The 20,841-nt window shown below is 41.2% G+C and overlaps 1 protein-coding gene and 1 long non-coding RNA gene across 10 annotated transcripts in view; one reads left to right on the top strand and one right to left on the bottom strand.

Annotated features, from left to right (window-relative positions):
* LOC119647533 overlaps positions 1–910 on the top strand; it is an 81,775-nt gene extending 80,865 nt beyond the window's left edge. Inside the window, exon 4 of the long non-coding RNA XR_005248895.1 lies at positions 870–910. This is a non-coding gene — a long non-coding RNA (uncharacterized LOC119647533). The remainder of the gene's footprint in view (positions 1–869) is intronic.
* LOC119647532 (whirlin) overlaps positions 1–20,841 on the bottom strand; it is a 406,732-nt gene that overhangs the window by 198,819 nt on the left and 187,072 nt on the right. For 6 of the 9 annotated variants that reach the window (XM_038048514.1, XM_038048513.1, XM_038048518.1 and 3 more), the window contains exons 10-13: positions 13,418–13,453; positions 2,577–2,674; positions 2,105–2,399; positions 1,559–1,636 (exon numbers count right to left, since the gene is read on the bottom strand). In XM_038048514.1, coding sequence (XP_037904442.1) covers positions 1,559–1,636; positions 2,105–2,399; positions 2,577–2,674; positions 13,418–13,453 — 507 coding nt within the window. The remainder of the gene's footprint in view (positions 1–1,558; positions 1,637–2,104; positions 2,400–2,576; positions 2,675–13,417; positions 13,454–20,841) is intronic. The other 3 variants (XM_038048519.1, XM_038048521.1, XM_038048520.1) reach the window with 1 other exon arrangement.

Genomic DNA, 20,841 nt, shown 5'->3' with positions numbered 1-20,841 from the left:
GAAAGCAAATATTTAACTTACTATTTGCGTACCATCACTATAAAGGTAGGGTACCTACAAGGAAGCTCGCAGAATTCCAAAGCCCACTACACAGAACTACTTCACATAGGTCTTGAAGGGCTTATCTACAGAGTTGTAATAGCGACGTCAGAGCTGACGCATATTCACGAATCGCATGTCCTAATTTCTTTCCGAAGTAGCGAAACCTCCAGTAAAGAGAAAAGTGAAGGGCCAGAGGGTGTAGCTGTTGGCTACTGGCTGTTGAATAGAGGTTCAACCTATTTGTGTAGTTTTGTGAAGAATGCTTGGTGGGTGGCATTTTTCCTGAATGATCGAAAAGAAAGCCATCGGTACCTTTGCCTAAAATGGGCAAATCTCCAGATACTACTGGGAGAGCTGTAATATATCATATAATAGCTTACATCTCACTGTTTAGACACTAAAAGTCCTATCAGAGCAAAACTTTGGCATCGGCAGAACCAGATCAACCATCGACGACATCAAGTTTGTTACTCACTTTGTTGGATGAATGAAATTATAGAGCCATCAAAAACTATGGGGTTGTGTGAAATGCATCCAGTTCGGCTGATTGGAGCTTATAAATGAAGTTCCTCGTGAAGAATGGAGGACCCTATTACCTCGATGCATTTATTGACAAATATAACTAGCCTGAAGCCTTTTTCAGTTTCCTAGTTACTGTGCTTCAGATAGCTATGAACACGATGATGAAGGCAAAGAATTGAGATGTGGATAAACGGGGGGTAACAAAATACTGTTGTTTCCTCAATTTTGGTGATATTAGTTTTTATTATAAGTTGACTGTTTCGTATTCATGACTTTTAATTTAAATGTCTAATTTCTCTTTTTAGGCAGTTCGTGCATCGTTTAATAACTTCTAACCCAACAAAAATGGAAACCTGGCTAATTGATGTTAAACAACTACGCATTCCACGACCAAAATTTGCGTCCGTTGGAGGAAGTCCGCCAACACAGAGACACAGTCGCCGCCCGTATGAACCTCCACGAGACTACAACATGTCACCCACAGATGGAGATTTTGCAACAGGATCAAACAATCGAAGTATGAAGCTGGAGAATGCAACGGAGGAACTACGGCAAAATCTTCAAGAGAAGCTTTAAAATTCAAGTGGAATTTGTAACCTTTAAGGCATGATTTGCATAGGTTTTAAGTTGATATTAATTATAGATTATTCGTTGTTAAGTTTTTCATTTTAGCTTTACTAAACTACATAAAATAGGATGAAGAAGTTGAGTTGTATAAGATACCTTTGCTAGATATCATGGAAATATAATAACAAACAAATGCGATGCCTCGTTTATTGATTTCGAACACTGCTTTTACGAGTTGGCTGCAAATCTAAATATTTTCGACACCATTTTTAACGGAAATAAATTAGCACTGATTTTTCAGTAGCTCCCGCCCGGTTGTCCTTTATGTTCTTAATGTTAAGTCGAGGTTATCATTTATGATACGTTTAGGGTCGTGCATTTTAATTGTCCAAATCGATAGTAATTTGTAAATTTTTGAAAAACTTACCGAGTCCTGTTCATACTCCGTCCTTGGTATTTGAGTTTCACTTCCTCTCCTCGATCTTGGTTCATCACAGTTATAATCCTATAGGTGAGTTGTTGAAGGAAGAAGAGTTTGAAAAAAAATAAAGGATAATATAAAATCAATTAATTATTTTTTCTGGTTGTTGGTGAAATATGGTTTGATTATGTTCGAAATATTAAACTGGCATTTAAATTTACTCAAATTTGTAGAGATGGATAGAAACGGAAAATAGAATTATTTGCTAAATAACGAATTACAACAGTTAACAACGTAAATGATTTACAATTTAAAATTTCGAATGTCATTTTCTTTAGAATAATGAAACGCAACAAACAAACAATTTTTAAGGAGAGTAACACATTCAAATCAGACAAACTAAATAACAATTTACAACGACATTGAAATATGGCCAAACAAGCAACTGCATTTTTAACATTTTTTTCAAATTAAAAAAGTCTGAATTGACTACTGAAACCCTATCAAATTCAAATGTGTCAAGTGTCTACTGGAAGAAATCAACAAAATCACCTTTTTCTCAATATTATTAACAGTACTACCCCCACCACCATCTGCACTGCCCCCACCCGTATCACCTTGAGCGTTCCCAGCGTCCGTCGTCTCCTCTGTCTTACTACCGGCGGGGGCAGAACTGGTTGATTGATTTAAAGGGTTGAATCGTGTCGGCGTATTGGTTCCAACCGTTTTTGTGGGTGTCAAACGACTTTGAGATCCTCCCAATTGGCGTAATGATGAGTGATGATGATAATGGCGATGTAAAATAGGTCCAGCGGAAAGTGGTCGATAAGGTAGGGGACATGCAGGTCTGAAGAATGTTGTGTTCACGGGATATTGCAATTACATTTTGGTGACGACAGAAAACAATGAAAAATCGTTGCCGCCATGGATTTTTAAAAGGAATTTTGAATGAATATTCGAAAAAAAAAGTTTGATTGATTTTAGAAAATGTGGTTAGAATAGCTTCAAAATTTTCAATGACTACCGATTTCTAATATCCGCTGGAACAGTTAATCCTAGACCTGAGTCTGATGATGGACTACGTCCTGTTGCCTCTATCACTTCCAAATCAACATCCGATACCTGAGAGAATGAAGATGAATGGGTACAAGAAGGAGCATGGAAGTGTTGAATTTTCTTTTCGAATTTTCATTTTGCAAAAAATGATTGATTTGCAGTTTTGGAAAAGATAGAATGTTTGCAATCACATCGTGAATATTTTGATAATTATCTTTGCTTCCGTGTGGTGAAGTAATTAGTGTCCTTGTTGCAATGTGTGTACTCACACTACGGAAAAAAATTAGGCTGAGTGATATTTTTGGATGAAACTTTGCATAGTGAAAAATTATGAATTTTGAAGTAGGAAACCTTTTTTTGGTTTAGGCCCAATTATTGTGAAGTAGATGTTATATGCAAATATCGGAAGCCTCTGGAAAAATACTGAAATAGGTCGTGCAAATAGATGCGTGCAGTATTAAAGAAAGTGTATATCTAGTGCCGTTTATAAATTATTAATGATGACTGCTTTCGATTACCAAATTTTAAAGAGTTAACAAGCTAACCTTGGAACCAGATCCTGTTTTATCTGGACCATTTATAGTAACAAAAAAGACTCGCCTTCGGAAATTAGAAAAATGTAAATATTTTTCTGATTTGAAACATAAACATTAACTCTGGAAATGAAATTTCGGTAAATTTTGCTGTCGTTGAATTGCTGAAAAAAACTTATATAAGATTTATGAATTCGAACCATGGAAAAAAGAAAGAAAGAATGGAGTTCTACTCTTCCTGGAACCGACTGCAAGTGGAATAACGTCTACTTCCACGTCGACTACGGCTGGCACTTTTCCGGCGAGCCGAGGCAATTCTGTAACCAGGTTGCCCGAAAATGCCCCTGAGTGTGATCTACTTTATATGCTTGACTCGTCAGCGAGGACTATTATGACCACAACTCCAAAAGACTTATGGCCAATTGAGAGCCATCCTTATCTTTTGGTGATAACGGCATAGCTCATCTTTTAAAAGACAAATTTGAAAACCATATGTTGTGCAGGCAAATGGATGACTGACTGTAAGATTGCCTTGCAGCAAGCGAATGGTACCAAACCAATATACGTCAGAAACTGGCCTTCGTTCGTTTCCCAATTGAAACGAGGGTAGTTGATGAATTTGTGATGAGTGCCTCTTCCTATGGTAAACTATAGCTTCAGCCGCCAGCATTCATCGTGAGTCCAGTTATTTGTCACCTACAGAGTTGAAAGGTGCATACTTTGTCGACAAATTTGCCGATAGCTACTTCGGTCAGAGTTCAGTCTAGCTATTACCAAAAGGATTCGCGAGGTGGCCGTTTCATTGCAGACAGCATGCGCACTGCGACACAAAAGCGACAAATTTAGTTTTTCATAACTTTGTTAGTAATAGTGTGATTTCTACCAATGTAGTATTATAGTTAATATTATAGTCTAAATTACTGCAGAACTTAATGATTCAAGGATAAACTTAAGGGTGGTTTGCAGTCAATTTCCGAAAAATACAGAACTAGTAAATATTATGTAGTATATATTATGTATTATTGACTTTATTTGAGTAGGCATCTAAACTACCCAACATTAGGTAGCTTGAGGCCTACATACCAAGAGCCTGGGACCACCATTATTTTTTTTCACATTTTTCGGTTGGTTAGTTCTTGAGAACGGCTCCTTGACATAATAATTAACATATTCCAAACCCTGCACTTGTTCACTCTGGATTAGGTACTGAGTCCAAATGTTGCCGAGTGCGCGCCTTCTATTTTATTTTGTTCTCCCGACCACTAAATATACATAGTTGTTACTACACGTTGTAACATTTTCCATGGTTTCTGACTAAATATATTCATATTTATCTTGATATCTATTATGGTAACTTCCTCGCCGATCTACGGCGCACTGTGCGCTATTTGTAAGAAGCTGGAATCGATTCGCTCCAAATTTCTGAAGTACGTTGAGTATTATGGTATGACTTTCCACGCCAAATATCCGGGGATACAGTATGCGTTCCTAGACATTCGAGCTAGTCCCACGGTATCTGTTGGGATTCAACTGCTGTATCAGCACATGGCGGCTCTAGCGTCGATTCAACATGCAGTTTCAAAGTTACCATCTAATGTGTTCCCTCATCCTGCTGTTTCATTGGGCGCCACCGTAACCTCAGCTCCTGAGACGTCTCTGCCTAGTCCTCGACTGCGATCAACAATACTAGTGTCATACCTAGGTCGCCCCAGCCTGTTAATCCCCCGGCTTTGTCCGCCACGTACTATTCCTGAGCCGCTATAAAAGGTCGCACCAGCCAGACCGTGTCCCCGAACCAAATTAACGACCGCGTTCCAATTGAGGAATACAATTCCGATGATCGTTCTACGCAGCCTCCGTGCGCTCCATCCAGCACCTCATCCCATCCCCGTTCACAACCATCATCCCGATCTCATTTCGCTTCAGCGGGCTCCTGCTGAACGTTACTCACCACCGAAACAATTATTCGTGTCGGGGATAAAGTACTCCACCACTTCGAACGATATTCGATGCCTATATCAGAAGCAAGACCAACTCAACTCTGTCACCTCTCTTATGTGTGAACCTGCCGAAAGATGGTCCTCCAGACCGAATACTAGCTTCCTTCAAAGTGACGTATTCACATGACTTCAATGCCATCGCCCAATTTTCCTTTTGGTATCAAGGACTATTTATTAAGCCTTATCAGAGACTAAACTTTGAGAAAACTTGCGGCTCGACTGAGTTCCATAATTCAAGACTTTTTTTATCCAAATACTATGGGTTTGAGGACCAAACTGTCGTGTTTAAAGTTATCTGCTCTTGCATTCCAACATGACTTCATCTGCATTACTGAAACCTGGTAGGATGAAAGAATTTTAGATTCCGAGCTCCTCGAAGGTTTTTTTGCCTTTCATTTCAGAAACTGTGCTGCGCTTGGCCAGACAACCGGCCCGGTACGAAGATTTCTTCGAGAGATTATCAGAAGTCCTAAACGTTTTGTTACCCTCTCTTCCTTTCATACAAGTACTTCCGGCCTCTTCTCTCTTCCCAGTAACTCCAACCACCCTTCCCTTCCTTTATTCATGAACATCTACGCCGCCCTCCAATTTAACATCTCTCTAACCTCCAAGTGGTTTGCCTTTCCCAATTCCCCCATGCCCACTCCCCTTTTACGTTGCTCTGACACCCATCATCCTGCTCTTGGGTTGAATGTCAAATCCTTCCTCCCACGACAGGGGGGCAAGCATACCAAGTTTAACTTTCGTAAGTCTGAACTTAGCTCCGATGCCAATCAACTGGGTTCCACTCTTCATTAACGTGTGATCAACCCCTGAGCACCTTCTATTCCATTTCATCAGATCTTCTTCCCTAAGTCCTGCGCTCTCACCATGCCTATTTCACCAATGAAACTCACAAGAAACTTCGTCAAAACCGCACTGCGAGGGAGAAGTTACAGTCCTCTGTATCCTATGCTGACTATTATTTTCAAAATTTTGCGTTTCTCGATTAAATCCTTAATATCTAATCTCACAGAAGCTTGGAAGCCTGAAACCATTCTGGTCCCACATTCGCAACTCCTGCAGTCTCATCCAGCTATCTCCTTCATCCATTGAATTCTCCGGCTCTTCTGCTAACTCCTTCCAACTATCTGATGATTTACTCTGCCACAGCTTTTTCTCAGTCTATGTTCCCTCTCCTCCCTCCTTTTTTCACCCGCTAGTGGATGTAATCCGGCCGTATCTCTTGCAATTTCTCTTGTCGAGTACCTCATTGCTTAAAACTGGTTAGTCCATCTTCTTTCCCCTCCCCTTTTCAACAAAAGCCTGATTTTCCAGTCCTGTAGAAAGAGCCTCTCATCATCTCCATTCACAAAAGTGGCGATCGCACTCTTGCCGAGAATTACCCTGCCATTTCGCTCCGCGTCTCCTGTTTCAAAATCTCACCCACCCACCCCACCCACTTTGGCTGGGTCATAGTGAAAAAGCAACATGGCTTTGGCTTTGGTAAGCATATGCCCACTACCTCCAACCTGCTCGATTTCACTTACTTTGTTACCAAGTGATTTAACGGCAGGAAGTGGATACTATCTACACTGACTTTGCTGGAGCGTTTGTTATTATAAATCGCAAGATACTTGTGCCCAAACTTTCAACTCTAATCGTCCTCATTCCGCTGGTTACATAGCTTGCGTCTTACCTTTCCAACCGATCCTACTGCGTCTCTTTCGATGGCTGCATATTTCTTCTCCCCCTTCTCTGGCGTCCCAAAGGGATCTATTCTGGGTCCTTTATTTTTTTTAACAACGATCCTCGCCTCTTTCTGTTCTGTTTGTTCTATGCCGACAACCTTAAGCGGTTTTCTGCCATATCGTCGCGTATGGACTATGTCTTCCTTCAATCAAACATAAATACTGTGGTTCGCTGGCGCACTGCTAGTGGTTAAGTCTAAATATCAGAAAGTCTCACTTAAATCCTCACCCACTTCCTTTTCCTAATCTTTTAACGGATGTTCCTGATCATATTAGAACTACGCTTAAACCCTCGGAGTCACTCTCAAGAATAAGGTCCGCTTCGACACCTACTGCCTCCAAGTCACAAATCGATCGGTATTTAGACTTCGCTTCTCTTCCGATTTCCTCCTACACTTTCAGGCAGCGTCGAAGAATTTTTTGCATGAAAGCTTGCAGAGAGGCAATTTAGTAGAGAGGTATACTATATATACCTTTGTGCTCTGCATGCGCATACGTATTCCAGCCGGCTCCGCTCTCATGGATTTCTAACAGTCGTCGTGTCGTCATTTTGGGATCTAACATGCATCACTTGCATTTCCTACTATGAAATAAATCACCAACGTGCTCATCCCCACTGATATTTTGTGGATGCTTCTATATTTATATAAAAATTCCCTTTTTTTCTCGATAAGTTCATGCGTGTCTTTGCAGTTAATTAATTAAAACGGTTCTTCATGAATTCAAACTATCTCTTTAATTAGAGGATCTGTTCACATTTTTCCTCCCAGCTGCCACCACGTAAAAGTGGCATTTTCAATTAATGAAAGATTGGAAGACACCGAGATAGGGATAAACCCCAAAGGCATCAGCATCTGAAGCACTATGCGTTAACTTTCAGCGTAATGCCCTGCAATATTTCCTTTTTAAGGTTTTATTTGTGAAACAAAGCCTTACTAAAACCGATTCAATGTCTGTCAGTCTGTCTGTCACACGCACTTCTCTCAGAAACCGGCAAACCGATTGACATGAACTGTGAACTCCACACATGCAATAACTTACATCTATCTATGTTCATTTTAAAGGCGGTCCTCATACATCACCAGATATAGGCACGTTGGGTATCAAATGAAAGGTCTCGATTTTTACTTTTAGAAATCGGTCTAAGTTTTCAAATTTGTTGGAAAGGCGGGGAATGCGGGGAGTCGAAAGTAATGATTCTTTTAACGAACCCATTCTCAGAAACTATTCAACCGAAAAATCTTAAAAAAAAAAAATAATGAAGCTGGCAGGAATCAGGCATCGAAACACTCCCCATATCGATATCTAGTCAAATTAAGTTAATAATAGCATATCCCTATGTTTTTGGGGAAATTCTCTAGAAAGTCCTCTTAAGTTCAGCCCAGAGTCGCAAAAATTTGCAGTGATGTAGGTAATAGTATGAAGCGTAATATTCCCAATTTTTATCAAAATCGTACTATTACCGATTGTTCAGTTATTTTTTCCGTGTAAATTTACTGCAACCCATATTCCTATTTGTCAATATTATATATCAAACTAATGATAAATGTTACGCGCATTGCAGGCTACGTGGAAATGGGATAGTTGTGCATTCAAGTATACTTGCATAAGAAATAACCAAAACCTTTCATACTCGAAGCTTCTAGATTCCGGTTTCCCGACTTGTTTAGTTAAGATTGTAGTCCTATCAGAAATCACGTGAAATTGTGTAAAGGACATGAAGTACTGCAGAATACAAAAGAACCCGCCCCCTCCCGATATTATCCGACTTGGCTTGCAGAGAATGACGGGACCTTCTGTGGAGCTGCATTTATTTACCAATCAGCTTCACGGTTCTTAATAAGGCAGCCTTTCCCATCGTAGTTGACTGCGGTCAGCTTGGGTGGTAAATTTGACCATCATCCACTTTTCGACACGAAGAGTAGTAGAAGTACCATGCACGCCACCCGTAAAATATTACTATATACGCGTACCATAATATCTTGGCGGTTGATATGAAACGGCCGTAAAGACTACGGGAAACTCCAATAGTATCAATTATAATTTCATTGACAGGATTAGAGCTTAGTGCTCTATAGGATGACCCCCTCGGACACCACCTTGTCATTGTGGGGGAGCCCGTAGGGGTTTACTACACCACTAAGGGTGCTCAAAAACATGAACACGAAAACTAAACTCTCGAAATGATAAAAAGTTGAAGCCGAGGCGTGAATTTTAGAGGCCGCTCAAACGCATGCCCCCTACGGGAAATTCTGCAGAAGGCATGCTTTTCGACTCAATGGAAAGCTTGTATTTAGTGCCTACGGCGAAGCCTGCTAGAAAGAAAAGTACGGCAAGTCTCACCCTGGGAGAAACTGAAAATGCGACTACGGCCGGCCTGTCCACGGTACTATAGCCTAAATCTACTCTTAAGCGCAAGAAGAAGGTTCGGCAGAGAGGAGCTTCAGCCGTTAACGAGTGGGGGCTAGAGGGTGGATCCTGCCCGTGCGAATTTTCCCCTTCGCCCTTACCAGGTTGAGCGGAAGAAAGAGAAGCTGATGCCGTGGGCGCTACTGTCTAGTCAGGAAACATCATTCGCATGTTAGGTGAATAGAATCTGGGCTTGACCTTTGGCAAAGTTCATGAATGCCTGGACAAATCTATAAGCACGGTGGGTAAAATGAAAAGCTGACGAATGCTCTGCATGATGAGATGATATCTTTCATGGATGAGGACATGGGAACTGCTTTGCCTCCCATTCTCAGAGAAATCAAACACGAGAGGATAGAGTCCCTACCGGTATGGTTTGGGGAACACCCAGTCAATTGCCGACCGTCGCATATGCTTCGAACTGTTTTCCATTACACACTAGACTAGTTTATTTCGAAACACATAAAGCTTTGTCAAATTAACCTGCAGCATACCAAAGCCTCCTGTCTGCTGACAGCAAAGCTGGTAAAGTTGCAGGACTACATTTTTCTGATGCCAGAGCCATGGGTTTGACTTAACAGAATCTAGGGCGTTGGATTAGTAACAGATTAACGATTCAGAAGACCGAGAGCGTGTGTCCTCATATCAAAATGGTTAGAGGTAATTACACTGGGACAGTTATGTTCCCAGGACCTAGTACGGTTATCGTACAATATCAGATGATTGGCGAGAGGAAAAACATCATAGTTGTCTCTGCTTATTTACCCTATAATTCTTTGTGTCCTCCAGATCACCGACACCTAGAATTCAATCTGACTATTGTCGGTGAACAACAACAATAACAATACGAATGAAGATTCGAATGAGTTAAACTCCCGGAAATCACAACCTGCATATAAGAGACTCGTTAAGTGTTCGCAAACGAGCCTGGGCGTGCTGTAGAGAACTAGAAGGCGAAAGGGGGACTTCAAGGTTTTGTAGAATCCTTAAAAGGGATAAGTCGGCCAAGTTGGACTCTCTTGGAAAACCCGAGGGTACTTTCATGAACTCTAGACTGAAATCAGTACAGACCTTCTTGAAAGTACACCATCCGGGAAAACTGGTAAGAAAAGTAGAAGAAGTGGCGGTCCCTGCAACCTTTTCAACACGCAAGTGTTGCAAGGTGAACCGGAACAGTGCAAGATTATTACCAATAGAACAGTGATAGTTGTCATACTGTCCTTTGAATACTTCAAAGCACCTAGCATGGATGGCATCTATCCAGCAATGCCGAAGGAAAATTTAGAGCGTTTAGAGCGACTGCTAAGGAATATTTTTCTAGTATATCTCTCTCTCGACTATGTGGCTATCTTTTAGCGGAATGTTAAGGTATTCTGCATACCGAAGCCTGGAAAAGATAACTATTCTAGTCCAAAGCAATTCAAACATATCAGGTTCAGATTATTCTAGCTGAAAGGTATGAGGTTGATCGTCATATCCGTGAGAAGGCGCTTAGGTCGCACATGCATACCAACGTGGAAAGTCCTGTGAGTCTGCTCTTCATTCTTTGGTTTCAAAGATAGAGGATGCAATTCTGAAGGGTAAGTACGTGATAGGCGGCACAGAGCATGGGAAGAGTTACTGGCAGAAGCGATCCAGTTTTTACAATGTCATCCGACTTTCGGGTCCCCATACCTCTGTTATGAAGTTACCCTGAAACGTAGAGAGATATGTAGCTACCGTGAAACGTTCAGAGAGTTAAAAAGAGATATACGGAAGTCCTCTGCATCTATGGTTCAAAAATAGAATAGGTTTTTGGAGCCAAAATGTACGTCTCGAATGAAAACGAGAAGTGGGTTTTTCCTTTGCGACATAATGCAACGCTTTTTAAGCTAAAGTGTATGCGATCCTAAGGGCAGCAAACTGGGTGATTGTCGAGCAACTGAAGGTCGGGCCGGCACAATCTACAGTGACAACCAGGCCGCACTGAGGGCATTGAGTAGTCCTTTGATCACCTCAAAAGTCATCTAGGAATGTAGAAACCGTTTGAACTCTACCTCAGGATTCAATACGGTGGAACTACTTTGTGTGCCTCGTGGCTCCGGTCTCGAGGTAAATGAGATCTCGGATGCCTTAGCCAAAAAGGGTTCAATCTCTTCAGACCGGGGCCGGAACCAGCAACTGCATTATCAGTAGCATTGACTAAGGCTGTTTTCATAACCTGGGAACAAGTTTCCCATAATGGCAGGTGGCAGTCTAAATGCTGCTAGACATACCAATTTTTTTCCTGTCAGAACCTAACATGCACACCGCAAAGTTTATCCTGTCGGAAAGTAGGAAGAGCTGGAGGAGTATTGTGGGCATTGTGACAGGACAGCTTGACACATGTTCAGTTCTGTAATGAGAAAGCGGAATCCACGGAGCATATTCTATGTAAATGCCCCGCCTATGGACACATCAGAAATCAGATCGTCGGTGCTGATGTGCTCCAGTTGCACAACCATTAAAGGTAATCCTGCGATACATAAGCCACTCCGGGATATTCCGTAATAAGGAGGGGGGAGGGGGTGAGTTGAGTACAATGGGACACCATGGTCTGAGTCTCTGACAAGTCCGCACACATACATATACGCTAAATGGGATACTAACAAAGCTAAATTTCAAATTTTCTGAACCTTATTGACATATGGATGCATTTCAAATTGTTATTTCTGACATCGGTATTGGATTGAAAATCCCCCTTAGGTCCCCCACGTGCGTTAAATTGAAAAAGAATTATATATCTCCAACCGCGCCCCTTTTATCATGTCAATTACGAACTTTTTAATAACTAGCTAATTACATAAATCTGTTTCTAAATAATGTAAATAAAAATGTGGACACGAGGTGTATTGTGAACGTGTGAGTTGGTAATAAACCATTTTTATGATGACTTGCTGAACAACAACTAGAGATCCGTGAAACTACATACGGAACAGTCCTTTACCGTATTTCCTATATGAAGGAAAGCGTGTGTGACAAAGCTACCTAATAACTGAGTGAGTGAGCGTAATAAATTTCAAATTTAGTACTTACTTCCTGAGTCAACTTTGCCTATTGCGTCGCAAGAGGTTTACATTTTAATTTGCTTATGTCGTGACTGCTTCGTCAACTCCTGCATGTTACCTGGAGCGTGAGAACTGTGCCAACAATATGCGAATATTGGCAGCGAGCAAAGGACTAGGAAACTACGTGAGTGTGTAACGGCAGCACGGAGCCGTTCTACTCTGGAGGAAGTTAGTGCTTATTGTATTTGCCTACGAGGATATCGCTAATCTATGCTTTCTTTGAGGTAATTTATCGTTCGCTAAAATACGTATTGTGTGGAAATGAGCTCAGAATTGGATATATTTTCTCTAATCAGTGGTATGAGTATAGCAATTAGGAATTGATCCTAAGCCAATTGAATAGTGGCTTAAGCAGATTTTATATTATGAACTGGAAAATTTGAATATGAATAGTGCAATATTTACTCAGAGAAGGGAGCCCTTTAATGTAGGTACAGGAAACCGGAAATATTGACGGTCTTTTCATCCACTTCGTCCTCCGAAACTTTCCTATTCACGCAACTTTTCCCATACTCCCTGTTTACAGTGTTATTAATAGTTGGATGGTTCGAAGTGTTGAAATTAGGGGCATATGAAGGATAAAGGATATATGATATTAGTGCCTCATAAGGGGAAATTATTTCATAGAGGGAGAGAGACGAGAGAACTTTTTTCCAATACCTGACTTAAGAATGGTTGGATGGTTAATTAGGTCTGAAAAATTAGCAATACATAGGTTCCATATTTACTATAATTGAAAATTGACATTCGACTATATTTCAGAGGTTGTAGATAACCAATAAAATTTTTGATGGTTATTTACATTAAAAAGACGAGCAATAAACATGCATATATTTATAGGAATATGAAGTTATCAAATTATGTAATTTTATACATTTCACAGTCAAATATAATGGAAAATCTACAAACGTATTAGAATAATATATGATGTATGTACAAGAACAGCAAGCGAAGCAATTTCTACAGCAGTTTTCTTATTTTGAATATAAATTTCCCATGCACAAAAATCAATTCTAAAAAAACGTTGCTACTGATTTTAATTCTCACTTACCGGCATTTCATGTCCATGCATCGAATCTCCTTTTCTCTGGAAAAGAGCAAAAAACAGGATTGAGTAACCAATGTTGTTACCAATAAAATTATAAAAATTTTGAAACCGAATTCGCTTTCTATTTTATAATTACCACTAAGGCTTTAAATGCAATTCAATTCCATTATTCAATTGGGGACCAATCCAACTGGGATCCAGTTCCAGATAAGCCAATGCAGGCCCCTTCTGTCAACACCCCTTACACCAGACTAAGCACTTATCTTCGGACAAAAAGCTATTTCTCGGCAAACCGCCTTTCACAAAAACAATGGCTTCGGACAAACCGCTATGGAGCAAACCATAAATTGTAGGTTGCGCTTAGGTGAAAAGGAGTGGATCGTCCGGGTCATCTGCAGCTAAGGAAAATCGAAGCGGCAGTAGTCCCCTGACAAGAGAGCCCGGCTGCATTTTTAGGTAAGGCTTTAAAAGCCGATACACGTATCTTGTATGACAACACCAACCGAGTACGAGCAGCTAAGGAACAGATGTGTGGGAGAATACACTAATAATCCTGAAGAAAATACCTGAGCTGCCATCGTTCAAAGAGTACGCGGCAGGGAATCCGCCCCCCCCCGCAATAACTCCTTCAAGACGGATGCCTCTCTTTGGAATCTTGATGATCATCGCCTTTTGTGATTCTCTGGGAAAAGTCTCCGCCTCCGAAGATTTCAGAAACTGTAGGAACAGCGGTGAATAAATCTGGGGGGAAACAGTCAAACCCAGCGGCTTTACTTCGTGTCAATCCATCGGTAGCCGATATGATTTATCCTCTATTTAGCGGAGCATTCCGTAGCTGTAACTTACAACGGCTAGTCATTCCAACCACAAAGGAGGTCACACAATCAAAAACTGTAGTGAAGTGTTGTTTCCACCTCTTCAGATGTCCATCATCTTAGATGTGGAGTCGACTGTTAACGTGGTTCACAGGACCTTCGAGAGATTATCAACCACCAGCAATTCTCTTTTATCACGAGCTCGAGCGTGTCACACTTGCAGCGATCAATAGAGCCTGTTCATCAACCCCTTCAATGATTTCTGACGCCCATATGGGAGAAGGAACAATTAACAGGTCTAATTACGATCACGATAGGAGGGTCGAAATTAAAGTGATCGTCTTTACTTAATAGCTTCTCATTTTAATTTGATCAATTCGTCAAGCCTAAGCTGAAGCAAATACTAACAGGATACTGTTGTCGATTTCCTCGAAGTATTTTGGTGCACTGTGTTGGATGGCGCTTGCATTTGTCCAATTTAAAATATTTTCACAGCGTTTGAACTTCGTCATAGACAGTCTCAAGCCGATTTGTTGAAGGGGAGGCGAAGAGTCACTACAGTTTGAAAGACCGTGTAGCACCTAGACGTCTCAGCAAGTTGGTAGAGCCAGCTCCATCCGGACTAATTGTATTTACAATTAACACGGTAGGTCGATGTCCAATCGCCTGTAAATTTTGTGATTTAGAAATCACATAAAGTATTCCGTTCCTAATTGAAGTAATAAAAGCTTGTTGTTTCTTTTTCGTTGGTGTAGATATTTATTCTTGCAAATACTGATATTTCGGGAACCACTTGTTCCCTTCATTAGTGCTAACAAACTTGTTAGAAAACTTGTTAGCACTGATGAAGGGAACAAGTGATTCCCGAAATATCGGTATTTGCAAGAATAAACACCCACACCAACGAAAAAGAAACAACAAGTTTTTATTACTTCAATTAATTAATCGTTGGAAACACCGCATAATTTCACTCTGATTCCGTTCTTGTCGTAAAAGTGACTTAAAGGAACGCAGTAACGCTATACGCAGTAAGCAAAATGGCGAAGCGAGACCCTGGCGAGCAGTTTCCTCCCTCTCACAGTATCGCGCTCTTGTATTCTAGCAAGCCCACCAGAGCTCAGAGTGATATCGGTGCTGATTTGATGCTTACCCCAAAAGCTAGAAGCACACTAATGTGCTGGGAACCGATTTAAAAAGAATATATAACATTTCAATAGTACAATGTTACGTACCAGCGGAAACTTCTGATTCAGAGAACAAGGGGCTTTCAATGTAGGCCAAGAGAGATTTGTTCAAGATGAGCTCTAATACTATCTTGCTCGGATATGTTGTGGAGGAATACCGTCCTAAGGGCCGTAATCACAATAGTGAGCGATTCCAGCTTTTTGAAGTTTCCATTGCCCGTCATTGGTGGCATATTGTGCTAGCAGAGAGCATGTGTTTCAACTGACTAGCAAGGTACATCTATACAGTTCGACAACATCAACGACACAACAAGATTTAACCAATCTTTCTTGTATGCGTTAAATATGGAAGGCGCTGATATCAGATCATCACTTGATAGCCATCTGCCTTCACTTGCAATTTGCATTTGCATCTTCTGGCAGGAATGTCGAGCTTCAAACCTGAAGCTCAATGGGGTCCAGTATTGAGACATTCACCGATGCGAAAACAATCTTGTAAGGGCGGCAGACATCTTGAACAGCCCAATGATTTGCACCTTTTTTTTCAAATTAAGTTATTGGCAGCGTCCTGAAGAGACACCGGAATATGAATTTGAAAACTTGAAGTGGATGAACAAGCGTAGGAAACTGGAGGTTGTTACTACTGTAAGTGGGAGCGAATATGGGGTGTTTGAGCCGTAGTACCGAGGCAAATCCCGAGATGAAGGAGGAGGAAGGAATTTATAATTGCGCTATCCAAGAAGTCAAAAGTTCAAGCTAATATTGATGATTACGTTATGGTATACCAACTAATAAAAGAGCTTGTAGGTGGTTAAAAATCTTCGAAATGTTCAGTATAGGCTCCTAGCGATAGGTTTCCCATTCTTGACGATGGGCAGCTTAAGAGCTGAAGGGATCATTTTACCACGGTTCTCCACCATATAGCATCTGGCGAAGTTCCACCTCCTATGAACGAAATATATCGTTGCTATAACATGCAGATACGGACTAGGGTATCAATTCACTCCCCGCGAGCGAGACTTTTCCTCGTAGTTGTTACTGTCTCTGCAGATTTCCTATTTCCACTTATTATTCGAGAATCTAAAATCTTTTACAGTTAGTAAAGGAAAGGAGAGGATAGAAGATTCCGAAAGAAGGCAGTCGTCTTAAAAACGACAATTGAGGGTGTGTTTCCGTTCATCTTGCTGCTATAAAAACAATAGCTAAACTTATCCAAGCACGAATTAAAATCCACTTTGAAAACGTCTTTAATGGAAAGAGGGATGGTCCTCCGAATGAATTTGAATCAGTGTTCAGCTCTTCACTTCCCCCACTCTTCATCAATTTTGGGAAAGTTTCGACAGTGTCAATAGGGAGTGTATCTGGAATGCTCCAGAAGGGGGCATTCCCAAGAAACTAACGACTATTATGAGAGTGATCTCGACTACATTAAGGTGAAATTTCAGAAGAATTTGAAATAAAATCAGGCCCCACAAGATTGCATTCTGTCGCCGATATTATTTCTCTTGTTATCGATGACGTTATTCACGTTACCTTATTCGTAAATTGTTAAGCTCTTTAATGGATAACGTCATCTTTCCTCACTTTAACGCACAAAACACTAACTATATTGCTTGCGGTTCCGTCCAGAGTAGAGGCAACTCATCAGACGCTGCCTCACCTCTGCCCTGGGGGCCGCGTGACCGAAGTGGTGACAAGGTGGTGTTTGCTCTCTTCTATTAATTCAAAAACACGTCATGTGCATGAACTATGACGAACCCAAATCCGCCTTGTAACCACTTCGGTCACGCTGCTCCCAGGGCAGAGGTGAGACAGTGCCTGATGAATTGCCTCTGCCCTGGACGAAACGGCAAATCATAAATTCTGCAACTTGGGTGCTTGCTCAAGGAGGAGGGTCGCGTGGACCACAGCCGTGAAAGCATGTTGCTTTCCAACTGGTCCGGTCCGCCATTAAGTGGATGGCGGACTTAGGAATCCCTCGATTCTTAAACCAAAATTTTACTTTAACTATGCTGTAGACATCTATTTGCTCCTCACTGAGTTTCAGACTGTCTGTGGAAATATCCAGGCGGAGTTGGAAATAAACACTAACAAAACCAAGGTCGTCAATCTGACTGGTTATCGCACATATTTGCAGATAGAACATCAAAGGGGTCAAGCTTAATGTTACTCGACGCATCAACAGCGCTAGATCCGCCTTCGCGGCTTCGTCTAAAACCTGGAAAATGCGTTTACTTCAGCATAAATATTAAGTTGATGTCAATGTTACCTCTGTACTGTTAAATGAAAACAGCGAAATGTATCGGAGTAGTCTGGTCGGATACAATTTTGACCTGACGCGTTTGCATATAGGGCAGGTACTGGTTGAGGTGTTGATAAGTCAAACTATAAGGAAGTAGCTATTCTATTGCTGGCTATGCCACGTAATGTGATCAACTATCTGAGAAAGGCCGGCAAGTGATTTGCCCTTCAAGTCCACAGCGGAGAACAGTAACTGAGAAATTTAGGTTTCCCGGAAGGACTTGGAAAGAACAGAGGTATAATTTGTGGCGCCGTCAACGATGGTACTCAGCCATGGTTGACTTGCTGCGCCACATTTGGAGAATATTACCAATCATATAGCCATTTTGGAAGTTCTATTGATGGTGTCAACGAAGTGGGAAGTGGAACGGAGTTTGTTGTCGAATATTACACCCAGGCCTTTCAAGGAGGTCAGTAGTGAAAGGCGTTGCTCACTGAGAGAATAGAAAAAGGATGTTGAGGATAGTTTAAGCGAATAGCACATCCAGTGGCATTGGTCGACATTCAGTGTTAGCTTGTTGACCGAACGCCAACGGACTAAATTATCGAGGTTGGACTGTAAGAGAGCACAGTCCAACGGAGGCAAATAATTTAAGGTCGTTTGCGGAAAGCAAATACGGGCAGGTGAGGTCTTTGATAAAAAAGAGGAAGAGTAGCGGGCCAAGTATAGAGCGTTTTGGAACACCCGAGTAAGGGGAAAAGGAACGAGATGAGTAACCATGAAAAGAAACTTTGCAGGAACGGTATGAGACATAGGAAGAAAGCCAGGAGATGACTGAGGGAAGGAAGTCTACTAATGAAAGTTTAGAGAGGAGAATGTTATGGTCAATGGTATCAAAGGTTTTGGAGACATCGGTATAAATAGCATGTACCTCCTGTCGTGAATTCAAGCATTTAGCAACAAAGTTGGAAAAGACCAGAAGGTTTGAAGCCGTAGATCTATGTTTTACGAAACCATGCTGCTCTTTGACAATGAGGTGACCGAAGTGCGCGGTCAACCAGTCGTTGATGTATCTTTTGAGGATTTTGGAGCAAGAGGAGGGAAGAGAAAGGAGCGCTAGTTCACAGCAAGGGAAGGGACTTCGCTCTTGAGGATCAGGATGATAAGGGCCTCTTTCCATAGACGGGGAAAGTAGCATTCATCTAGACTTTTGTTGTATATTATACTCATGAGGACGGGAATGTGTTTTCTACAGTTAAAGAGGAAGAGGTTAGGAAGCGCATCGGAGCCAGGTCCGACATTGGGGTCAAGATTACCAATGAGGAACTCAACCAAGGAAGGCGTAAGGAGAGGAATGACCAGAGATTCGGAGCAGTCTGCAGTTATGAGAGATGTAGAGGGTGGAGTGTTCGAGGGAGAAAACACTGAAGAAAAGTAGGTGCAGAGAAGGTTGTTGTGGGGAGTTGGTAGTGGAGTCAGGGAAACTGATAGAAGAAGGGAGAGATCGAGTGGGATTACGAGATTTGCGAGCGTGAGACCAAAATGGTTTTAAGTTACCCCGGGTAAGGGCGGCTTCGACGCTCAATAAGTGCCTTTTACGCGTTTTTCTGACCATTGACTTCACTGTAGAGGGTATAGCCTCAAAGTGAGCAAGGTCGGCGTCATTCTTAGAAGCCCGAAACTTCTACCGCAGTGTACGTTTCAAGCGAGTGTTAATAAGAATCTCCGTTGTGAACCAAGTTGGGTACGAACGTGGGCAGGGAGGTGAAGAAAGGACATGAGAGGAGATCGGATAGGATATTGTAAAAGGTGTTTATAGATTCAAACCATCCAAATTGGCTTTGCGGAAGTTCAACTTAGTGGATTTACGCTTAGTTTTGGGTTTTGAACGAGGGAGCTCCGCTTCAAATTCAATCGCGATGGTGAGTGTCAGTTTTGACATACGGGGATGTGCAAGGAAATAAAGAGAGGTGGTGCTTGGGGAGGTTGGAAAGGAAGAGATTGAGAATGCGACCCAAGGAGTTTTTGGTGGTATTGAAATTCAGGGCAGAGCAAGTGTTCATACAGGAAGAAAGTGGAAGACAAAAATGGGAGAGGCTGTTGGAAGGAATTGGAAAGCTAGGATGATTAGGCCAGTAGAGCATGGGGAGGTTAAAATTTCCGCAAAGGAAGATAGGGAGGAAAGGGAATCTGACAGTAAGGAGTTCAGACAAACTGTCAAACAATTCTTCATACAGGTGAGAAGGGCAAGCACAGGGGACATATACACAAGATACAATGAACGAGAGGAAGTTGGGCGGGGAACAGTGGTTCAATTAATCTTTAAAATATTCTTTCTAGTAAGCACGCACCGTTTATCGAAGAAGTTTTGACTATATCGACTCAGTAAACTTCCTCGAAATATCCATAATTTCCAAATCTAGCCACGCAGCAAAATTCTAGATTTCATTTTACGATATTACTTCAACTATTATACTACCACTTAATTTTACAACCATATAACTACTAAAATCCCGGATTTCCAAGAAACTTTTTTTATTCCTCGTAACTTTATATCCTTAACTTGCAAACAAAGTCACAAAAAACCTCATTTTCTTCCTACTCTACCCAGAAAGTGGTGAAAGTTCCATTTGGTGAGGATGAAGCTCGTAGTGAAAATTCCCCCTCAATGAAATCATAATTCATTTCAGAAATTAAAATATAACTACGCATTCAGGATTTTGTGTGGTCGATAATCACCACCCCATATTTTTCATTTTCCCTGGTATTTAACCATAGGCATAATCGGGCTGGTTTGCCATAGTCTAGGCAAAAGCGCTTCAATAAAAATATATCGTGATCGTTTTAATTATTGCTCTGTGCCTACACAGTGACGTGCCTATTAATGAAATTTTTCCAAGTTTTCACTCTCGTTTCGTATTTTCAGTTCGCATGCATATTTACATACATAAATTTACAATAGTTTTACGCACTCATTCCTACAGAAGTGCCCAGTCTCAAAAACAATGTATTTATTAAATGGATAATATCAGTAGTGAAAGGATTAAATATTGCGCATAGATTACATGGAATTCGTTTTACGTATGGTATTTTAAGTGGTTGTTATTTATATCTACTTGTGCACATCGAGCATAAATATTCTGTGAAGGGAAATTGAGGAATCATTTTGAAAATCCTAATGACCAG

Source organism: Hermetia illucens, chromosome 2, assembly GCF_905115235.1.
Source record: "Hermetia illucens chromosome 2, iHerIll2.2.curated.20191125, whole genome shotgun sequence".
Lineage (NCBI taxonomy): Eukaryota > Metazoa > Arthropoda > Insecta > Diptera > Stratiomyidae > Hermetia > Hermetia illucens.
The sequence above is the reverse complement of the archived record's forward strand: the minus strand, read 5'-3'. Positions and strand labels throughout refer to the sequence as shown.